General features: G+C 43.1%; 2 protein-coding genes across 13 annotated transcripts; both read right to left on the reverse strand.

The window, feature by feature from the left end:
• Positions 1-342: 342 nt before the first annotated feature.
• On the reverse strand, positions 343-15,812 carry LOC128263245 (gastrula zinc finger protein XlCGF57.1). 11 transcript variants are annotated; one of them, XM_052998134.1, is made up of 9 exons: positions 13,775-13,958; positions 12,039-12,145; positions 9,313-9,422; positions 7,817-9,200; positions 5,699-5,866; positions 4,505-4,675; positions 3,935-4,420; positions 2,973-3,185; positions 343-2,885 (listed from the first exon to the last, which is right to left on the reverse strand). In XM_052998134.1, exons 4-9 carry the CDS (start codon positions 8,970-8,972, stop codon positions 2,251-2,253), a joined length of 2,829 nt encoding a protein of 942 aa, XP_052854094.1. In that variant the 5' UTR covers positions 8,973-9,200; positions 9,313-9,422; positions 12,039-12,145; positions 13,775-13,958; the 3' UTR covers positions 343-2,250. The 11 variants fall into 11 exon arrangements, with proteins under 11 accessions (XP_052854094.1, XP_052854090.1, XP_052854093.1 ...); XM_052998130.1 differs by lacking the exon at positions 13,775-13,958 and adding an exon at positions 15,516-15,812 and having other exon boundaries at positions 3,935-4,675; XM_052998133.1 differs by having other exon boundaries at positions 3,935-4,675; positions 7,901-9,200; positions 13,775-13,957.
• A 1,337-nt stretch (positions 15,813-17,149) lies between these two features.
• On the reverse strand, positions 17,150-21,898 carry LOC128262122 (cyclin-Y-like protein 1). 2 transcript variants are annotated; one of them, XM_052996195.1, is made up of 3 exons: positions 21,811-21,898; positions 19,403-20,530; positions 17,150-18,533 (listed from the first exon to the last, which is right to left on the reverse strand). In XM_052996195.1, the coding sequence occupies exons 2-3, from the start codon at positions 20,244-20,246 to the stop codon at positions 18,151-18,153; spliced, it is 1,227 nt and encodes a 408-aa protein (XP_052852155.1). In that variant the 5' UTR covers positions 20,247-20,530; positions 21,811-21,898; the 3' UTR covers positions 17,150-18,150. The 2 variants fall into 2 exon arrangements, with proteins under 2 accessions (XP_052852155.1, XP_052852156.1); XM_052996196.1 differs by lacking the exon at positions 21,811-21,898 and adding an exon at positions 21,718-21,810.
• Positions 21,899-22,127: the final 229 nt, after the last annotated feature.

The raw sequence follows: 22,127 nt of genomic DNA on the forward strand, positions 1-22,127 counted from the left end.
AATTTTTAATTGTTCCCTGCATTCTTAGTGTATTTAAAACGTTCACTTTGCTGCCAATAAATGTAAATGAATTAGATTAAGTTAAATAAAACCAAGTCGTGTCTTCAAATGGTCAAACAAACAGTTTTACATTTTCCGTTTATTCGTGTACAGTTACAGTTTGTTAAATTATATTTAAATCGTATTTTAATCATTTAATTCATGACAATTAAATGTGTAAAATGTTGCATTTAAAAGGAAGCATAATGTGTGGGTTTCGTGTTCGTCTGTCAGTGTGTCTGTTTGTGTGTGGTGTTTCCTCTTTAAATTATTAAACGTTGACTCGTGTTTAATATATTGGTATTTTTTTTTAGATTTTAAGTTTTATTTTTTTTTTTGTAAAATTTAAAGCAGATATGTTGTTGCTTGTGGCGCTTGGGGCGTTCTCGTTAATTGTTTCTCTTTCATTTATTTCGTTACGGCTTTAACTTGATCTTAATGTTTGTTGTTTTCAACATAAGCACAGTTAAGGGTTATAATTAATTTTAGAGTTGTGCCTAGTCGTATATATATATATATGTATGGGTTGTTGTTGTTTGTTAACTTTAATAGTGGGGTAATAACTTGTTGTTATAGGTTTAGTATTCATATATCATAATCGTAATTGTAATTGTAATCATAATGATTGGGCGACAACGCCCAACTAAAAACTACTCGCTCTTTATCATTATCATCAATTTTGCGATCCACGTTCTCAATTATTACTTTTAGTAGTTCAACTAACATTAAATATAATAATTCTTGTTTAATCCCTTCTCATTATCTCGTTAGTTGTGGCTGCTGTTATGCTGCTTCTTTTTCCGCTGTCATATAATAATATATATATATCTCATAATCAAAATCACAGCCCCACAATGGGGGCTTGACATTGTAAACTGGGTTAAGGACTACACTTGGCCAATATATGTGAAGGTGTACGCGTGTTTGCTCGTTTTCAATGATCCTCCTTGGAAAATGCAAAAAATAATACAATCGTGATAATAATTTTCGATAGATTTCCAAGGGTCTTGTTGCGTGTTATTTACAAACTATAAAGTATATAATATTATAATCGTATGCCTATGCATATCTGCATATGTTTATGTATGATGAGGATGCTTTCTATGAATGTCGCTCCGTATGGGTATAATCATAACTTAGTCGAAACACAATAAAAATACAAGATGATGCGCATTCGCTGGTTACGGCCACCAAAACCCCTTCTTTGAAGTGTCTAGCGAGAAGAGTGGGTGGGTCGAACAGTCCTCGCGATCGATGGTAGCACTGAGCACAGCTAAATGACAATCAGATCAATCACTTGAGAACCTATCGATCGACCCACCCAAAATCACGCGCCGCCTGGCACACATTTCAGAAATGTAGAAAACACGTGAATAAAATTAGACGCTAAGCGCCTAAGCATTAAAGATACACAAAGAGAGAGAACATACTATGAGATGATTCGTATTGCACGTTAAAGCTGGCGGCGGCAGACTAGTAGAGGAGCATTGACTTTGTTTGCTTGCGATTGGCGAGCTGGTATTGCATCTGGGAATACAGAGCGAAATCTGCTGTATTTGATTTATTAGGATGTCTCGATTTTTAGGGGATCAAAAACGATTACAAATTGGTTTTTCTTCTCTAGAATTTTAAAAGAGTAAAAAAATATATCAAGAATAAAAGCATTGTCAAAATGTTGCTAAAAATACAGGGATGCCACAGAAGTCTCGAAAGAAAAGTCCACATTGTCACCTAATTTTCTTTTGTTTTAAATGTTAAGGCGTTTCCTTGGCACCCCGTATTAAATATTTTTCGTTAACTATTAAAAAAGCGATATTGCACTTGCACTTACTGAGATAAAATGGCTCGACTGTGTTTGCCTATAAAAATCGAAACACCCTAGAACCCCTGCATACCACTATCTCGTGGGGAGCCACAGATCTGCGTAACCAGCGCGCTGCTAAAACTATTGTACATACAACTAGCTGCGTATATGGGGTGGTGTGCTTGTTATGGTGTTGTGTGTTGTGTGTCCTATATAGAGATGTTGCATCAGCTCGGCTCACTAGATCACTAGCTCACTAGCCCACGGGCTCACTGGTGGCACGGTGGCACGATGCCTCACCACGCCGCTTGCGTCGACGCAGTGGCCGCTGTGGCGGCTATTGAGGTGCTGGTCGTGCTGCTGGAGTGGGCTGTGGTGGGAGTGTAGCCGTGCAGGAGGGGCTACTGTTAGTAAACAACCGGGTGCTGTTCCACGTTCGCTGGCAGATGCTGCAGCTGAATGGCGGCGCGTGCCAGAGCACTGGGATCGCTGATCAGGGCGATGGGCGGCGGCTGTTGTTGCTGCTGCGGCGGCGGTGCCTGGGGATGGCCCTGTTGTTGCTGCTGCTGGTGGTGCTGCTGCTGCTGCTGGTGTTGTTGCTGCTGCTGCTGTTGCTGCTGCTGCTGTTGCTGGCGATGCTGCTCCTGCTGATGATGGTGCGCCGCCTGCTGGATGGACAACTGCAGCAATTGCTGCTGCTGCTGCAACTGCTGTTGCTGCTGCTGGTGGGCGGCCACTGCCGCCTGCTGCTGATGCTGGGCGGCCACCTGCTGCTGGTGTTGCTGGTGGGCGGCGGCCGCCTGTTGCTGGGCTGCTTGCTGCTGCGCGGCAGCCGCTGCGGCGGCCTGCTGCTGGGCAGCTGCTGCGGCCGCTGCCTGCTGCTTCTGCGACTGCTGCTGCGCGGCCGCGTTGTGCGAGATGAGCGTGGAGGTCACCAGGGGCACCAGGCCCGGTGTTAGCTGCACTGCACCGGCTCCACCCGCCGCGCCCGCCGTGATCTGCTGGATGGTGTGCATCGTGGTGGTCGCCGAGTGGTGGGGAACTGAAACGGTAGGAGGACCGGATAAGTTGGGCGACTTGGGCACGCGGAGACTCGCTTGCGCTAGCGCAGTCGTGTTTGCCGACTCACTTATGATCGGTTTCACTTCCTGCTTGACTTGCGTCAGCACGCCAGCCGGTATTTGCGGATGCGGATGCACGGGTGGTGGCGGCATCATAGCATCCGGGTGATTCATCTTCATGTGGCGCTTCAAATTGCCGCGCTCGACGAACGCCTTGCTGCACAGAGTGCACGCGTGCGGTTTCTCGCCCGAATGGGAGCGCATGTGCGAGACCAAGTGACCTGCGAAACGGACAATGGAAGCGACATGAAGATCTGATCGTCGGGGATCTCGAATTTCGAAAACGGCTTGGGTCAATTTTCGGGGGCTCGCTCTCACAGTTCGCTGTCTGCATTCAAATTAGTGGGGTTTTCGTCTGGTCAGAATTCTTTAAGTACTCAAAACCCTTTTTAATTTAATTGTACAGTGAGCTTAATGGTTTTAGTAAATGATTTTTGATTTTTTTAAGGCTACATAAGTATACAAAATCTGTGACCCTAATTGATTAGCATTTTCTATTAAAAATTATTGTTATTCCATAAGATAGATATAAATGTATTTTTATAATTGGCTTAAATAAACGTAAGAATACGTTTTCTTCTCAAGGCAGCTACTAAAAAATTATACACAAGATAATGGCATTTTTGCTGAGATTTCACTTGCGACTGTTAAATGGTAAACAAAGGCTGTTAGTATTAAATAAACACACAAAAAAATGAATCGTTTACCGCATCAAAAATAAACAAATTAAAAGATAACAAATGTTTTGTACTTTTCTGACTAGACGTGACACCCAAAACGACGTGAGAGCAATCCCCACAACAGCAACTGGTGGGCAGGATGGGATCGGGTTTCGGTTTTGGGCTCGGGTTCTTTGGATTGTGACTGCAGCTGGAGCTGGGGCTGGGACACTATGCTGACGCCACGCCACGCGTGCCTCCACTGGATGCATGCAACGCAGAGCAGCAATCAAAGAGCGCACAACACTCACCTTTGCAGATGAAGTTCTTGGGGCACTTCTCGCAGGCGAAGGGCCGCTCCATCTCCTGGCCCTTGGTGTGGCTGCGCTGGTGGAAGAGCAGGTTGCCCTTGAGCGGGAACGACTTGCCGCACGTCTCGCAGGTGAAGGGCCGGTCGCCGGTGTGGCACCGCGACATGTGATTGATCAGGTGCTCCTTGCGCGTGAATGGCTTGTTGCAGACGTTGCAGCAGTGCGGATTGTCGCTCGAATGCTGGCGCATATGGTTGTTGAGGTGCTCCTTCCGCGTGAACGTCTTCTGGCAGTACTCGCACTTGTGCGGCGAGTCGCCCGTGTGCAGGCGCACATGGTTCGTCAGGTGCTCCTTCCGCGTGAACGTCTTCTTGCAATAGGAGCAGCGGTGCGGGGAGTCGCCCGTGTGCTGGCGCACATGGTTCGTCAGGTGCTCCTTGCGCGTGAACGTCTTAGTGCAGTACGTGCACTTGTGCGGCGACTCGCCTGTATGTTGCCGTACATGATTAACCATGTGATCTTTGCGCGTGAACGCTTTCGTGCAGTACGTGCACTTGAACGGTGTCTCACCCGTGTGCTGGCGTATGTGGTTGACCAGGTGCTCCTTGCGCGTGAACGTCTTCATGCAGTAGGAGCAGCGGTGCGGCGACTCTCCCGTGTGCTGGCGCACGTGGTTTAGCAAATGCTCCTTGCGCGTAAACGTCTTGGAGCAAAAGTCGCACCGGTGCGGCGTCTCGCCTGCTTGCGTGGCAAATGTGTGTGTGTCGCGCGGATGGGACGAGAAAACGTTTAGAGATTAGTAATCATCGTCTTGGAACTGGGGGGGCGGTCATGGTATGGTCTAGCTAGCTAGCAAACTAGCTGGATGCGGGTCACTGGACACCTGGCGTGGCTTGCTTTTGACGACGGGTTCACAGTCTCTACGATTTATATTTAATACACAAATACTAGCAGATATTAAAAAAATATATATTTGGGGAAAGCAAGAGCTCTTTTATTAACCCTAAGCACTAACTATTGTTTCTACCTAAAAATACACCTCTTTACCTTAATAGAATTATAAATACATTTTCTTGATTTTGGCATATTTTATTTGCAACTAGAAATGGCAGCTATATTAAGTAGGTCAAACGAAATTAGCTAAATGCTATAAATTGGATATAAGGTGCATCCACCAAAGGACAACTGGCGTGGCTTAGTTTTTGGCTGCGTCTCACAAGTTTTAGTTTAAAAAGGATACTTCTACTTTAACTATTCAAACAAAACTAGAAATTTAAACTTTGTATATTAAGTTAATGCCCTCTTATCAAATCTGTACTTTCTGAAACTAGTTTTTATTTGTACCTGAACATGATTCAGGCATTGCTTATCAAGTGAATTAATCGTAAAGGGATTAGGTCTTATCATAGTTAATATAAGTATCAATAAATTTTCTTGATATTGACATATTTTAGCCTAAAGATATAAGATGAGCTAATAGGCTTTAATACAAAACTAACTAAATACCAGACTGAACTTCAAAAGATCCGTGGATTGCACCTAGCATTCCTAGCACCCCCAATCCTAGCGAGAGTTCGTTATCGCTGCTCTTTTGCACCCATTGCGCCGCCAAGTGTCTGTGTATACGAGAATTTTCATGTGTTGTGGACTGTAGCTGGAGGAATTATTAGCGGGGAACTGGATCTGGATCTGGATCTGAATCTTGTTCTGTATCGGGATCAGGATCAGGGATGATCGTGCTTACGATTCGTTTTGTCTCTTTACCTGTATGCCAGAGTATGTGATTGGTGAAGTGCTCCTTGCGGCTAAAGCTCTTGCCGCAGATCTCGCAACGGAACGGCGTCTCGTTGGTGTGGGAGCGCATATGGTTGGCTAGGTGCTCCTTGCGCGTGTATTTCTTGCCGCAGACATCGCACTGGTGTGGCGTTTGACCTGCATTTTGGGGGAGAGGGTAGCAGAACAGAACGGAATTGTTGTATAGAGGGAATGGCGTTTGATCTCGTTCGACAAGACAAAATCGCATTCGCATTAGCGCAAGCATTTTCTTTTTTCTCATACATATACATATGTTGTATAGCTCGCACTTTGCAGCTATTTCCCCAAAAGGATCGATGCGAAACGTTTGGAGAAATAGTGGCGAATCGAAACTGAGAAAAAACAAAATTTCAGATCCCCGACCCATCCGCGCGCACCATTCAGTGTTTTTTTTTTTTTTGGTGGTGGTTGGGTGGCTGCGTGGGTGGGTGGGTTTTGTATTTAAATCTTTCTTTTCAATTTCTTGTTTCTTTTTTTTTTTTTTTTTTTTTTTTGCTGTTTGGTGTGAAACTGGCCGTGGCTTGCGTTGTTGTGGTTTCGAACGAACGAAGCGAACGGAGGCTGCTGGCTCGGGCATATGGACGTGGGCGTGGTGGTGGTGGTGGTGTCAGATGTGGTGTGGATTGTATGTGGTGTGGATGTTCATTGGATGTGTGTTTTGTTTTGTGTGTGCCTGTCAACTCTGCTTCGACTCAATGCTGGTCTTCAGGATGCTTTTATTTTGTTTTTTTTTAAGTGGAACGTGCAGTCCCGGAAGAAAGTTTCGCCAAAGAGCTAAAGGTACTGATAGATCCCTACATAGCAGATAATTATGCAGGTGAGCTGGGATGTGTGTGCGTGTATGTGTGTATGGTGTGTGGCGTGTCTTGTGTTGTTGTGTGTGTTCCAATTGCTTTGTGTGATTGATTGTGTTAAATGTCGCAGTTACACAGAGACGTTGGCAATCGACAAGCAGCAACAACGAACTTTTTCATTACTTTCTTGACATTTCTTTGCTTTTTGGGCACCCTGTTCGACAGCAGAGAGAGCGTAGACAAAGTTACACAGGCATTAAATATCGAATCGATCGGGAGTGAAGGATTGGACATGGACTTGGACTTGGACGTGGACGTGGTCGTGGACGTGGAATAGTGGAGTGGAGCGAGCACTGGATGAAGTGTTTGAATTGGTGGTGCATGTGAGCATGATTTAGATTTGGTGAAGCTGGGGATGTGTGATGCAGAGATCATGGTTGGGGGGAAATGGAGCGGTATGAGCGAGTGAGCGTGTTTTCTTTTGATTTTGTAGCGGGATTAGGCGCGGAGCGTTCTCCAATTCTCTGGAGGTTTGCTCGCATTAAGCGTTAGTTGACACAGAGAAAAAAAATCAGAACAATAAAGGCTTTAGATCGGTCCTCAAACTCTAAAGATTAAAAAACAATAACTAAGGTGCCGTAAACTTAGCAATAAACTTTTTTTCAAACATATCCTGGCTTTTATAAAGTTGTAATTATAGTTAAAAATTATTTTTCAGACATTGGTATTAATTAATGTGAATTTTTATGTTTTGAATGAAACAAAATTTAACTTTCAAGAGTTGGTATGTTTCGAGTGATTCCCAGAAAAAACGAGATACTTTTGCAAGGACAAGTACCAATTTAAGGTAATAGTTTTTCTCTCTGTGTAAGTACAGTGGGTGGGACTGTGGGAGTTGGCGGTTAGAAGAAGCACAAGCGATGAGCGAGATAGAAGAGTGTGAGAGAGAGAGTGGAAGGAAGAAGACGTAGGACGCACGATGAAGTTTATATAAATTTTTTGCGGTGCTTGGTTGTCAATTCTTTTTTTTTTTTTTTTTTTTTGATTGGTTTTTGGTTTGGTTGGTTGAATTTTTGATTTTGGTTCTTGGTTGGTGTGATGTGGTGATGGCTGTTGTTGTTCTTGTACTCTATATTTGGATATAATTTGGTCTGACTTGGAGTTGGTCTTGGAGTTTTTGGTTCTGAGTTGGTTCTGAGAGATTCTGATCTGTCTTTTTGTTTGTGGCGCTCGCCGCTCGCATTGTCCGCCCCCACCAATCAATCACACTCACCAGTGTGCCACATGTAGTGGTTAACATAGTGTTCCTTGCGCGTAAAGGACTTCTTACAAATATCGCAACGATGTGGCGTCTCACCCGTGTGTTTGCGCACATGGTTGACCATGTGCTCCTTGCGCGTGAACGTCTTGGCGCAGTACTGGCAACGGAAGGGCGTTTCGCCCGTGTGCGAGCGGAAGTGATTGTCCAGGTGCTCTTTGCGGGCAAAGGTCTTTTGGCAAATGGTGCAGGCGAACGGTTTGTCCGTCGAGTGCCGTTTCATGTGCCGCTCCAGGCTCGTATTGTTCGCGAACACATTGAAGCACACGATGCAGGTGAACATGGGCCCGCCAATGTGGATCTTGCCGTGGCGCGTCAGATCCTGCGACGTGGTGAACCCCTGGCCGCACACCTGGCACATGAACGGCTTCCGTTCGCTGTGGTAGCGCCGGTGCACGATCAGCTGGTACCGGAACTGGAACATCTTGCCGCAGATGTCGCAGACGTGCGTCCCCGTCGCAATGGGCGTCCCGTCCGGCGCCAGCGCCACGTTCTGCCCGCCGCCGCCATTGCCGCTGCCGTCCACGCCATGAATGCCGCCCTCCATTTTAGGCAAAAGCAACTCACCCGCCGTGGTCGTGGTGCCCCCACTGGTGGTGCTCCCGCCGCTGCTCGTCGAGCTGCTGGTCGTCGTCACCGTCACCTGCTGGCCCCCATTGCCGCTGGTGGCCGGCGGTAGTCCTCCTCCCCCGCCCGCCGCCGAGGCGGCTGCCGCGACGGCCGCTGCCGCATTCGCCGAGGCCATTACCGCTGCCACGGCGGCGTTGTTTGTGGACGCTGCTGCTGCGGCTGCCGCCGCACTCGCCGCATGACTGTGCACCTGCGGCGGCAGCGGCGGCGGTGGTGGCAACTGTCCGCCGTGGGCCGCCGCCAACTGATGGTTGACCACATCGCCGTGGATCTTGCCAAAGACCTCGTGGTAGGTGAAGAGCTGCGAAATGTCCTCGATGTTCACCTTGTACATTTCAATGCCGTGCGGCGGCTTGCCATCCTCTTTGTGCTCCGATTTGGGGAGATGCGGTGGACCGCCCAAGGTGATTGTCGTCCCACCAGTGGTCACTACAGGGGCTACTACCGATGGCACCGAGCTAGCAGCGCTCACGTGCTGCATTCTTGTGTCCAGATCCGGGCTATCGTTGTGGCGTTGCTTTTTCCCTGATTTCTATATGTCTTATTAATGTTGTTGTTGTTGTGTTGTTTTGGGAATTATTGGTTTGTTGTTGGGGTTCTTGTTGTTGTTGTTGTTGTTGCTGCTGTTCTTGGTTGTATTTCATGTGTTGCTGTGGAGCGCCTACATATTGCTGTTGTTGCTGCTGTCGACTGCTTTCGCTGAGCGTGGCTACAACAAACAAAAAATGCAAGTGGAAGGTGGAGAGGTGGTGTCACTTAATCTCTGGCCGCTTAGTTATTTTTCTTGGTCTTTTCTTTCGACGCTGACGGGGGACAATTACCATGAAATTGCTGCTGTTGCTGTTGCTCCTGTGGGGGTGGTGGTGTTGCCACTGTAACAGTTGATCCGTGTGAGTGTGTGATTGGCGCACAGCCAATTTCTATCGTTCACCTGGAAAATGGATAAAATTTATAGAAATCAAATCTATTGGATTAAGGAAAAGTGTATGTGTAAAATTATTTAGATAATGAATGATATTATAAAGCATATTTGAACATTTTTGTATTCATTCTTATTAGAAACTATTCCTTTTTATCGTTCAGTTTAAAGCTGACGGTAAGAGAGAAAGAAGTCTTATGTTCATAAATCAAATCAAACTCATGTTATTAAGCATTTTTAAATTTTTGTTCGTTCTGTTCGAAAATATTTGTACATCTAAGTAAATTTATTGAGTTTCAAGCTTCTAACAAATATAGAAAAACGACAGGATATCGAAACAATAAGAAGCCTAACACCTTATATATAAAAGCACCGATAATTAATGGTAGTTTATGATTAATAACTAATAAATATAACTAGTTAGGTTCTTACAAAATCCGTTATAATCGATTTAATTTTCGGTTTCTTTTAAAAAATAAACAAAATCTAGTTCGGTCCTAATATTCTTGTCCATGCTATAAGATTTAGTCAATCGCTTTGGATCAATCCAAAATAAGCTTGTTAAAATAATATAAAACTGCTTACTACACACAACACTGCATACCTTAAGGCGTTTGCTCCGCCAAAACGTCCTAAACTATCATCTTTTGCTCTGGCCGACAATCGGACAAAGGGTAACCTAAGGCGGGGGTGTTGGTCACACGACGGCATGTTGTTGGGATTCTGCTGCTAAAGGACAAAAAGGGTTTGCAGCGAAATTTGCGACCGTTAACCCTTTCACAATGCAAATGCCATCTGCATGTGTGTACACACATTACACAAGTACAGTTGAGCCCTAACACACAAACACGCACCCGCAAACAATTATCACCCAGAGCTAATCTTCGTAAAAAGATGTTGGGAAGCTCTTCGTTTTATTGATTTTGCTGCTGGGCATTAAAAGTGATATAAATTGCCCATTAGCGGACCACAGGACCCACACCAACACATAGCCATATTGCTATGTATGTCTTCATCAGCAGAAGAAGAGCCAAAACCAGAGTGAGCACAATGAAATAACTTTATATAAATTGTAAATGGCAAAAGGCAGGAAGAGGAATGACAAGAGACACAAAAAAAGGGAGTGGAGCTGGGAATTTGAGGCTGGTAAACTGAGGGAGGGGCAGGATCCAGGATTTAGATATCCAATCAGAGTAAGCAAGCAGGAGAGAGAGAAAGAGCGCACCGATAAAAGGGGGTAGAGTGGGGGCCGGGGGATGTAATGTAAATATCAAGAAGTACAAATCGATTAAAGACAACGCGTAAGTGTGTGCGTGTGTTGGAAAAACCGAGCTGCGAATTAAAGATGGATGAGAGAGTAAGAGAGAGGGGGAGAAAGGGAAAGCCCGCGCATGAGCGGGAGAGGAGGGGAGTGTTTGCATAGGTCCTGGTTTTGTCCCTTTTTGCTAAGCGCTTTACAGTTACAGCTTACAGGCTAAGCAAAAGGAGGCGAGAGAAGAGGGCTCTCTCACACTCTCTTGTTTTTCTGGAGCAAATAATTCAGCAAACATCGAGAAGAGCGCAGAACGGGAGAAAGGACACCAAAAAAGGGCGCCACTTTTAATGTGGTGAGGTAGGAATATAGGATAGGATATGTGTGTGCAAATGCATACATCTTCCACACGCACAAGTGTGTGTGTGTGCAGTGCCAAGCCCGGGCAGAAAAACAAAAAAAAAGTGGGCGGGTTTCAGGCAAGTAAAGTGCTGATGAAGCCAAGAACAAAACACAAGACAAATGGTCCAATCTGCAAACGGGGTGGACCTCCCGTCCTCCCCCAAAAATGTAACTGTAACTCAAGCTTAGCTATAAAACGAATTAATCAATTGCAATCCTCAACCCGGGTCAAAAACCTTAGCACTTGGTTAAATGATCAATGTACATTTTTGTGGTTTCTGGGCTTAAAAAATGAATATTTTATCAATTATATCAACTTGTATTTAAGAACAGCCCGTCAAGCCCCAGAATGTAGCGTCCTTTTTAACTTTTTAGTCTAACTAATTTCTTAATTTTATTAAATTTAAGTCTTTGAAAAATTCAGCTATTAAATTTTTCAAATCAAAATATGGACTTAACCGTTTAAATAACATAAACACAGAATGCAATGGATTTTTTTTATTAGATAGACACGTAAAATTAATGAAAACAATTTTCCCTTTTTCTTTTTTTGATTTTTTTCATTTAATTTTTAAGTGTATAAAAAAAAATTGGGATTTAGAAAGATACAAAATAAAGTTTTTACGTTTATTTTTTATTACAATTCTACCAAAAGTAAGAAAAAAAAACCCATACAATTTTATTTTTTAAATTTTTTTTAATATTTCTAAGAAAAACGAGAACAAAAACGTTATACCTAACACATATTTAACCTCAACATTAAAATGCGTAATTAAAGTTTCCAAAGAATCAGAAACACCCTTTTTGTAGAGAAAGGATTACAATTTTGAAAACGCAGTTTTTTTTTAACCAAAAACAATAGACCATATGGCACAATAAAATATTCCGTAATGAATGGGGTTGAATAACCCCTTTGGGTGGTAAGCGGCAAAGTCACCCTGTATTTTGATGTGAAAGCAATTGAAATCACTTACCTCATGTGGTTCTCTTTTTGGCCCGATTCTGCCTCTTTCTGGGGGGCTCGCCAGGAGCGGACTTAGAGTATATTTATATGGATATATGGACGTTCCTTTGGGGCCACCTGCAAGCAGAAATGAGAAAGGAGACATGGCAACAATAATAACCAGTGAGCAACAGTTTGTTTGCGGTGTTTATGTTTACGCGAAAAGTACGAACTGCCGCGGTACAGTCTTCCCCTTTTCCTTTTCACTTTGCTTCCAGTTTCAGATTCAGATTCAGTTTTAGTTTGGGTTTTGGTTCCACTTCCACGCACACACACACACATAAATGGTGGATGTGGGAAGCAAATCAAGCGAAAATTTATTTGCAGTCAATATATGCAAAAGTCACAAACACATCTAAACTAAAGCTGCGTCTGCGTGGAAAGAAGAGCAAAAATGTTCTAACTCTAATTGGAAAGGCAAAGGGAATGGAATTAGGAACTGGAAGGGGCGGGGGCATTGCAAATTTTACATTTCCAACTATTCCCCATTCGTAGTGGTGCTAACAAATCAAATTAATTGTATCTATATCTAGAAGAGCTGTATGTGCGTGCATCTCCGCCAGTCTTTTCTGCTTTTCTTCTAGAATCTAGACGGGGGGCTCTTCTGCTTCTGCCGCTCCTCTTTCTCTCCCTGTCTTTGCTTTGCTTTCGGCTGCCAGCAGGGAAAAAAGTTGTATCTTTCTTGCTGTTCCGCCTCCTCCTCTTCTTTCCCTTGCCCATTGCTTTTCGTGCACTTTTGTACACGGCTTTGCTTTTTTTTTTGTTCTCTTTCTCTCTCCCTCTCTCTCCTGCTCTCTTTGCCATACATTGTCTCTCATTATTCATTGAACCCCCAACCCCCTCGCCGACCAACAACAACGTTTTGCACGAACGACGCTACGTACAATTCCCAGCCGCCTAAAGCGGAAAACCAATAAAAACGAATTGAATCGCAAAGCGTAAGTACAAAATAAAGCGAGGCGAGACAAAAAATGAAAGCTGAGAGCGTAGCGAAGAGCGAGAGAGAGGAACGAGTACAGGCGGCGCGTCGATACAAGTTTTGCCTTTTGGCTCCCATTCTATATGCCGATCCGAAACTCGAGTTATAGTTATAATTATTGCCGCTGCCGCCGCTTTTTATTTTTAATTTTGTTTGGCTGTCGCTCAAATTTCGAGCGAGAGAGCGGCGAATTGGAAAGGAGAGAATGAGGAGGTGGATCGAGCTGGAGAGTCACATTTTCATTACAGCCAATTAGTGTGCATTTCATAATTGTTAAACAAAACCCACACAGACACACAATAGGAAAAGGCACAGGAGTCGTGAGTTTGGTTCAAACATAACATATGGCGGCGAAAAGTGCCAATTTAAGAGAGTAACCGATCGCCTAAAGTGCCATAATGTTAATAAATTTCTTAAAAATGCAACCCTGCGTCGCCCCTCTCTCACAACTTGCAAGAATGACACGATGATGACGTTAATGGGAACTCTGTGGCTGTGGATGTGCGCAGCTCACACAGACACTCTCACGCACCAATACACTGGTAGCAAAGTCGACCGCAAAGTCATTTGATTAATATTTCTCGCATTCTTTTTGCCTGCGAATTTCACAAATAAACACAATTGTTTCCAATCAGCCCCTCAGCCACCCTTCCCCTTCCTCCCACACTGCAGTTTTACAAGCTTTAAAAAGTACGGTTGTTCTTATGACGCCAGTATATGAAAATTACTTGATATTGCAATGGTGGTGGTGGCGGGCACACTCTCCCGCGTGTGTGTGTGTGCAACAGTAGTGGCAATCAGAATCGAAACGCCGCGCGGGTGAGAGGCGGTGGTGAACGACGAACAGAGCAAAGCAAACTGAAAACTGAAAACTCAATGAGACGCGGAGGCAGCAGAAGGCGAGCAGGCAAAGGCGACCGATGTAAAGTTCTTCGTTTCGTGCGCCGCGTTCGGTTCGGGCTGCCGCCCGAAACGAAAGCACAAAAGTCCGGCGGGAGAGGCAGAGAGCCAGTGCAGCCGGTTTGGCGAGAGGATCTAGTAACTCAGTTTATTTAAAGTTAAAAACTTCATATTTTGATAATATTATTAGTATTCGGGCTAAAGAGGGAGAAACATCGTTGCCAGCATCGAAAACTGTTATTTTTTTTATATGCTTGTTCTTGCTTAAAAATGGGAGCTTGTTCACAACAGTAGGAAATCAGCTTGCCAACTTGACTAAATACTCTTTCCGACTCGCACGAAGCTGCAGGGAAATAAAGTTCATTCTTTTCATATTAAAGGCGATCTGCTGTATATGGTCGAGAAGGTTTGTTGGGATGACAGTTTTTTTTAACTGGTCCCAAACAAACAGTTTATCGACATCTATCAAACTACGAAAAATAATGTAACAAATGCATTTATTATCCATGCTTAAAAAGCACAAACAAACGACAAATTTGATCTGTGCAGATCTTGTAAAAAGATAACTTTTGAATTCCGGTACAACAAATGACCCTTTAAAGCGCAATAATCATAATAATAAAGTTAAATTGCAATATTGACAAATCAGTGCATTGTAAGGTAATAACACAAATGATAAACAAACAAAACAAAACAAAATAAGCAAATTATTTGTTTTATTGACTTCACAAGCTAGTATTTTAAATATGCTTTGGTTACAAGACTGTTGTTCAAAAACAAACCCAATTTAACAATTATTGTATTGTTTTTATTTGAATTATGTTTGTTTTAGTTATGTGGATGCCCTTCTCACGCAGTAATGGTAAGAAAAAGTAATGCTAACTATACTAATTATCGTTTAAACAATTAGGGTTTTTTAACTTCACGACAAATTTAAAGGGTGTACACTGGTTTTCTTTAATTAAGTTTCTTTATTTAGCTGTCTTTGTCTCATTTTCTTAATCGCTTCGCGGCCAAATGGTAATAGGCTAACATAAGACACCAAGAAAATTAATTAATAATTGTTTTTGGTAAGAAAAGTATTAATCCAAATTCGAGAAACCAACTTCAAATGATGCAAGTAAGGAAATTTGGTCTTGAATAAGATTAATTGTTTTAGTATTGTATGCCTCAATTTTAAGAATTCAATTGATATTTAACACCTGCATTTGACCCAGTAAGTGCCAAAATTGCAGGAACCTGCAATTGATGCAATTGTCGAATTTGGCTGTAAAACAGCTTAATGGGCAGCGCTGGTAAGAGGTGTGGAGGCAGCGAGAGAGCGAGCACGAGAGACACCGCAAGATACAGATACAATGCGTGCTACAGCCTGTATATGTGTGTGTGCGATTGCGTTGTTCTTATTAACGATTCGCTGTCTTTCGTTCTATCCCCCTCCCCCTCACTGGTGCTGCTTTTTCGGGGCTTGGGCACAAAAAGGCGGCAAAATGGTTAAGCACACAATTTCGACCGGGTCCAACTGGCCAATTTGAATGTGGAACAGGACTCGCCAATTCCAATTGCACTCACCAGCGTTCGAGTTTGTTTTATCCACAGTACAGACGAGCAGCTAAGCTACCACTCCTTTTTCTGGTTGCAGCAGCGTCCCTCGGCAGACGCTGTTCACGAATTGCTTATTGGCGATCTATGTTATCCCTCACGATCTTTACTTCCACTGCCAACTAGTCACTAACGACATTGCGCGCACTGTTCACTTATATTTGGCTCATTAATTAGTTCGGTGTCTTTATTTTCTTAACATTTAACGCGTATCCAGATTCTAGTTTTAGTTGCGGGCGGAAGAGCTAGAGGTGGCGAAACACCGATGCAGACATCGATGCAATCGATGTTTTTACACCATCGATCCTATCGATGTTTGTTGGGGATCTAACGATATTCATCACTCGATATTTCACGATTTCTTGCACACTGTTAACTTTTCACTCCACTGCTTGCACACCCTCTGTTAAAGTTGTTTATTTATGCTAAATTGCTCTCATGTGGAAAATGTAAACAATGTTATTTAATTTGAATTGAACATTGTAACGAACTTATTTTGTTTGGTCTGTCGCTGCAAAGATATACATATGTGTTCGTCCAACCAAATTAATATAAAACGTCCGATTGACCAGCGAGAATGCACAGAAAGTTGGGATGTTCCAGGATCCTTATTCGCCGACTTAACCCTCTCGCTACTAAGGGCGAATTCGCCGTGTAAATCAATTTTTAATCATGAATTTTAATTATTCACTCCGTTTTGTGTTCACAATCCGTTTAAATTCACTCAGATTTTTACACACTGGTAGAAATGTTTGATAATCCATATGCCGAAATATATTATTAAAAACTTAAGTTATACAAAAATGTTTGTATTAATCGAAGTAAAAACCCGCTTGTTTTATTTCGCTTTGTCTTTAGCTACAGCATTGTTAAGTAGGTAAACTGAAATTTTACATTTTAATTCAAACATCAATGAAACATTCAAATTTTCCGCTAACAACATCGAAAACATCGATGCCCGCAAATGTCGATGTTTTTCAAGCAGTGTAACCGGCTTAAGAACCGCAAATAGCGATAGTGATACCGTTAAGACAGGATGTCATTGATTTCTTTTTTCCAACTTTAAAAATATGTCGAATTATTTCGATTTCGTAATTATTTATTTATATATTTATAACCTTCCTAGGACTTAAAACATCCGGCACTTAAATTATGGCACATAAAAACAAAATAATATTGCTATAAAGTTATTGGTAAACTTTAAACGCTAGAAAACCAATAAATTTATTTTAAGGATTTTGGCTGAATATAAGTGTTTCTAATTGAATAGTAGGAACATAGTTTTACCATTTTGCAACATAAATATTTGTAATATATGGCGGAAAGAAATTCAATTATATTAGTTTTCCGCTGATTTTGTGCTGTTGGTTTAAGAAAGTATATAATTGAAATGTTGTTGACTTCCTTGAAGAACAAATCCTTTAATCCTTTGTAATTTTTAAGATCTGTTACCAAATACAGATTTATTTAAATTGGCGTGATTTTAAAAACAATAGTGAGCATATTTTCAAGTTGTCAATTTAATTGAGAAATATAACATTTCATTGTTTTAAAACTTCGCTTGAATCTAATTAAGTTATTAAAAGGTCAAACACGGAGAAAAGTCTATTTCTTTGATTTGCTTTTATTTAGCTTTATCGTAAAATAAATTACAAAATAAAATACATTTTGCATATAATTCGTATCCTTATATGTCTAGTACATTAATTTACTCACAAATCTTTTGGGTTAATATTGCGCTGTGCTCTTTCATACTCTTGCTCCTGCTCTTGCTCATCTTATGTTTGTTTTCTAATGCTAAGAACCAAATAAAAAACAAATCAACTTGCCGCAGGCCGCGCCCCCTTTCGTTTGTGCCTGAAGCCTGACGCGGGTAAGCCGAATAATGAATAACGTTCATCGTATAAAGCTAAATGGAAACTATAAGAATCACACGAAATCATATTAAGGTATTCAGAAAATTGGGCAAACTAAACAAATTAAATTCGTAAGAAATGTACAGGGAAATATGTTGTGGGCGCGGAGCGGACGCTAAGTGAATGACGATTTCTCAGCCGAGGCCAAGCGTTGAGATTAAATTGATTAATTGCCATTTGCCAGCAGGGTGGCCGAGTCAATTACAATATTTAAGCCTTTTTACAAACAATTCTTTACGGTTTCTGTGATTTTCTATCGTTTGGCAATTGGTTACGCGTTGCTGTAGTACTTCCTTCATCTGTATCTCATTAAAATCCCCCCAAATCCTTGACTGCATCGGTAGTTTCGCTTACAAGAATATACATCCGTTGGCATGTATATGTAAAAAGTGGTCCTTAATTCGAGACTTGTGGTTAAAACGTTTTGTGTGTGTGTGTGTGTGTGTGTATATATAATAGTGTGATTCTGCACATATTTAGCTGTGGGCATCAGGTGCTGGCTAAAAACCCTCCCGCAGAGTGAACTCCGTCGGGTGGCCTGCGAAATGAATCTCTGAATTAGAGAGGGGGGAGCTGTACGGTTCTCAAGTAAAGATCGATCGGACCTACGGACTTCTACACACAGAATACGGATCGCTTGACTCATTGCTGCTGATGGTTGCTCTGCTGTTTTAGTTAGCTAATATAAATCACGATAGTATGGCCACGCTGCGACGCGGCCCGCCCTGACTGATGTTGTCCATGGAGGACCACTTCTTGATCCCATTCTTCAGCGCCTCGGCGGTGACCTTGTCCTGCATCACCCGCGACATGGCCTCCAGCTTCTGGGCCCGCTCCTTGGACAGCGGCTCCGTGGGGAAGTTCAGCTCGTTGGCCTCGGCCAGCGTCCGCAGGTCGAAGTAGTATTTGGCGTACACCGACGACGGCACGTTGATGTTGAACTGCAGCAGCTCGAGGAACTGGCGCTCCAGCTCGTTCATGTCCTCCACGGTGATGTCTTTGAGTATCTGGCAGTAGTCCACATTCCAAACGGCCTGATCGTCCCACACCTTCGAGGCGAGCAGTATTGCACCTGCAAGAAATCAGCCACAGATACATTCATTTAAATACTTGTTGTACATTTAGTTTGTCAATGTTCCCAACCAAAAAACTATCTTAAAAATACTTATTGATAGAAGCGAAGCATACACTTTTAGTTTGGGATTTAGATTGGCCTAAATAACTATTATTTCATCAAACTATTAAACAATATGACAAAATGCCAAAATAGAAACATTATACATTTATTATTAATGAATAATTTCAGTACATTTCATACAATTTGGTCCTTTGATTTTGATGTAAAGTTATTACGACGAAAGGCCCTTAAAAACTAAATGTTTATCCTGAACGGAATAAAATCTTCTTTTGAATTCACATATATCAGTCAGTTTTGATTAGATTAAATTTAAAAGTAAGGCTTATTGAGTCGGTATTACATTCTTGCCGGCAGCATTTGGAAATTGGAACCCTGAGCGAGTGAAGTCATAGGACCTTTTGACACAAACTCAGCTCATAACCGGTTAACAACGATCTATTTGATCTAAGCCGGAAAAGCTCATGGGTCTCATGACTTCTATGGTATATAGTCACTATATATAGCCCAAAATATCCGGTTCAAGCTAAGTCGAACACAAATCATGAATTCTTTAGAACAAGCTCTAATCTAGTCCCCCCAGTACACAGGTTTTCTATTTTGACAATAAACCCCATGAATCCTAGGTGAGTTATACGAGTCACTTGATAACTGAGTTGTTTTCTAATGAATCACATAGATCATTGCTCATGTTTGAGCTATGATTCTTAGGGGCCTTGAGCTTTATAAGAAAGGTATGTAGCTACGCATTCAATCATACAGGGCACTAGTTAATAACTGCTGCATCAGGCCGAAACCACACTCACCCAACACCATGCGCTTCCAGTTGCAGGGACCCACGTCCAGCTCGGCGTAGGTGAGCAGCCGCTCCAGGTAGACTAGCGTGATGATGGCACACTCGGCCGTCAGCTGGGCGGCGTTGAAGAGCGTGCGCACGAACTTGTAGATCTGGCGGTGCTCCGGATTGTGAGTGTCGTAGTTATCCGGCACCTGGTCGTGGGTCAGTGGATGCAGCTTCTCGTCGAAGATGTCCAGCCGCCGGTCCGACTGCCGGTTCTTGATGTGATAGTAAATGGCCAGCGAGACGCACTTGACCGTGTTCTTCAGATTCGGTTGCGACACGGTGCTGTCGTCCAGATAGATCGTCGAGCAGGAGGAGCTCTTCTTCATGCCGCCGCCGCCACCGCCGATGCCTCCGCCGCAACTATTGCCACCGGGTGTGCTGCCGCCGCCGCCGCCACCTCCTCCCGCCTGCTGGGCAATCTGCTGCTGCGAACGCTTGCGCGTCATGCCGCCGTTCTCCACCTTGGATCGCTCCAGGAACATGGTGGCCGCCGTGGGGTCCACCGACGGATCCTCCTCGCCCTCCGTCGCCTCGCGCTCGGAGATGTGCTGCAGATTCTGCTGATTCTCGAAGTTGTCGCCGCCGCCTGGCTGATTCTGCTGCTGATTATGGCCATGGTGATGGTGATGGTGGTGCAGGTGCACCGCCGACGAAGAGCCATGGTGCCCATGCCCATCCAGCTGGTGCTGCGACGTGTGCGGCGGATGGCTCAGCTGGTGGCGCTCCTCGAACACCGGCGGCAGGTCCTTGGACTTGCGGTCCGACTGCGGACTGGAGTACGCACAGCACGAGTTCTTGTTGCCCATGTCGCTGTGGCTTTCAGTTGCGTGGGTCGGGGCTCAATCTAAATGCAACTTGGCTTGGCACTCGATCTCTCACTCTCTCTCTCTCTCTCTCTCTATCTCTCTTGACTAGCGGATGGACTCCGGACTCCGGACACCGGAAACGGATGCGAATCGGATCCTGCTCCTGGCAGTCGCTCACGCTCGGTTCTCGCTTTTGGCACTTGGTCGTCGTCGGGCGTCTATGTCTATGGGCATGGCGCTGGCGTTTCTATCGCTCCACAATTACCGCTGCCGGCGAGCGTTTACTGCAAAGAAAAGATAACGATTAGCGCCGGATTCTATTCGATCTTATCTCCCATTCTGTTCCCATCTCCCATCCCAAAACCACTACCCATTATTATTAATTATGGTGTTGAAGAAAAGGGTATGGCAAGTATAAGACTAAGTTTGCCACCTAGAAAGGATTATTTAAATGAGTTGTATAGAAATTATACATGTTGATACCACAGTAAATGTTGTAGAGAATCTATATCATAGATTTAAGTGACTGATTTGTATAAAATATTCTTAAAGACCTTTTAATACATCTAAAATCGATAACATTATTGGTCAACTAAAGAGAGACAATCAAATAAAATTATCTTTAAACAAAATGAAGACAATAACAAATTGGTCATTAAAGTCTCAATATATAAATATTAAATTAGTTAAAAAGCTTTAGCAACACCAATATAGCTCAGTAATATTCCTATATAAATGTATCGTATCATATTTTTTATATATATATTTATATTTATAAGGAAAGGCAAATGTTTATACGATGTGATAATAATTTTGTTGTTTTTAAAGATAGTGGAGCAAAATCAGTCACATGACACCAAAATCTATTCGAATCTGGTTTAACACTGTGGAAAGACTATATCGTTGAAAAGGAATCTACAGAAGGGTGTTTCAGAATTCGACTTCAGAGCCTCTATATCTTTGATATCTCCCGTTTATTTGCTCTGTTTATGGGCGGAATCGTTTTGGCTTAGAGGCCGGCCAGATTGTTGTGCAAAAAAGCTAAAAATTAATTAAACCCAGGCACGACAGTGGCCGCAAGTTGCCTAATTTGGCGAGGTCTTTGTGTTATTTTCTAATATTTCTGTGGGGGGAGGAGCACGAATACGATTACTTTTGGGAGTGGGCGGGGCATTGAAAGCATTGAAAGCTTGTGACTCTGTGTTTACGGGGCTATTTGGATGAATTGTCATTGTCGCCGGGAACTGATGGCATGGCCCAGTTCCAGGGATTGCCGTATCAATCGTATCAATCAAACGTTGCAGCGTTTTTCCCCGCACATTAATCATGGATTGGAATGAATGAATGAATGAATGGAGCGCCGCTGTCGACGCGGGCAGCGCTGCTCGGCCTCTGCCTCTGCCCGGAGAAACACCCACGAACGGCCACTGAACTCCACTAATCCGACTTTAAGCATCGATGACGGCCTCACTCCGATCGGTTGATGTCCGCCAGCAGAGCGTTTAGTTATTCCGCCTATTTTCACACATCTTAATTGTTTTTCTCGCGTTTTTGGTTTAATTACCTGCTCGAAAATGAAATGTATCGTATTTTATAAATATCGATATCAACGATAGTGTGGCTGCATCTGCTTAGTGTGAATATACCATCCGGCTCACAAATAAATACTAAACTATTTAAACAAAAACATACTAAAAATATATACAAAAATTAAGGGTACTCAACTTTTCGGTTGAATTGCTAATATTAAAGAATTGGAGGTGTGGAGTAACTTTGATTCGGTATTAGTAATTAACAATATCAGTGAAAAAACATCTTAATTTCTGTGAAGCTCATGCTTCCCAGGCAGCAATTTATACAGAAATGTATTAACACAACTAT

This window comes from Drosophila gunungcola, unplaced genomic scaffold (assembly GCF_025200985.1).
Source record: "Drosophila gunungcola strain Sukarami unplaced genomic scaffold, Dgunungcola_SK_2 000001F, whole genome shotgun sequence".
Classification (NCBI taxonomy): Eukaryota; Metazoa; Arthropoda; class Insecta; order Diptera; family Drosophilidae; genus Drosophila; species Drosophila gunungcola.

What these genes read in the sequence shown, in the direction of transcription:
- LOC128263245 (XM_052998130.1), bottom strand. Translation starts at nt 8,972, where the DNA reads ATGCAGCACGTGAGCGCTGCTAGCTCGGTGCCATCGGTAGTAGCCCCT. An exon ending in CCACTACATGTGGCACACTG is followed by an intron (nt 5,867 to 7,816) that starts GTGAGTGTGATT and finishes CCCAAAATGCAG; the next exon opens with GTCAAACGCCACACCAGTGC. An exon ending in CAAGAACTTCATCTGCAAAG is followed by an intron (nt 3,186 to 3,934) that starts GTGAGTGTTGTG and finishes TCCGTTTCGCAG; the next exon opens with GTCACTTGGTCTCGCACATG.
- LOC128262122 (XM_052996195.1), bottom strand. Translation starts at nt 20,246, where the DNA reads ATGGGCAACAAGAACTCGTGCTGTGCGTACTCCAGTCCGCAGTCGGAC. An exon ending in CTGGAAGCGCATGGTGTTGG is followed by an intron (nt 18,534 to 19,402) that starts GTGAGTGTGGTT and finishes GATTTCTTGCAG; the next exon opens with GTGCAATACTGCTCGCCTCG.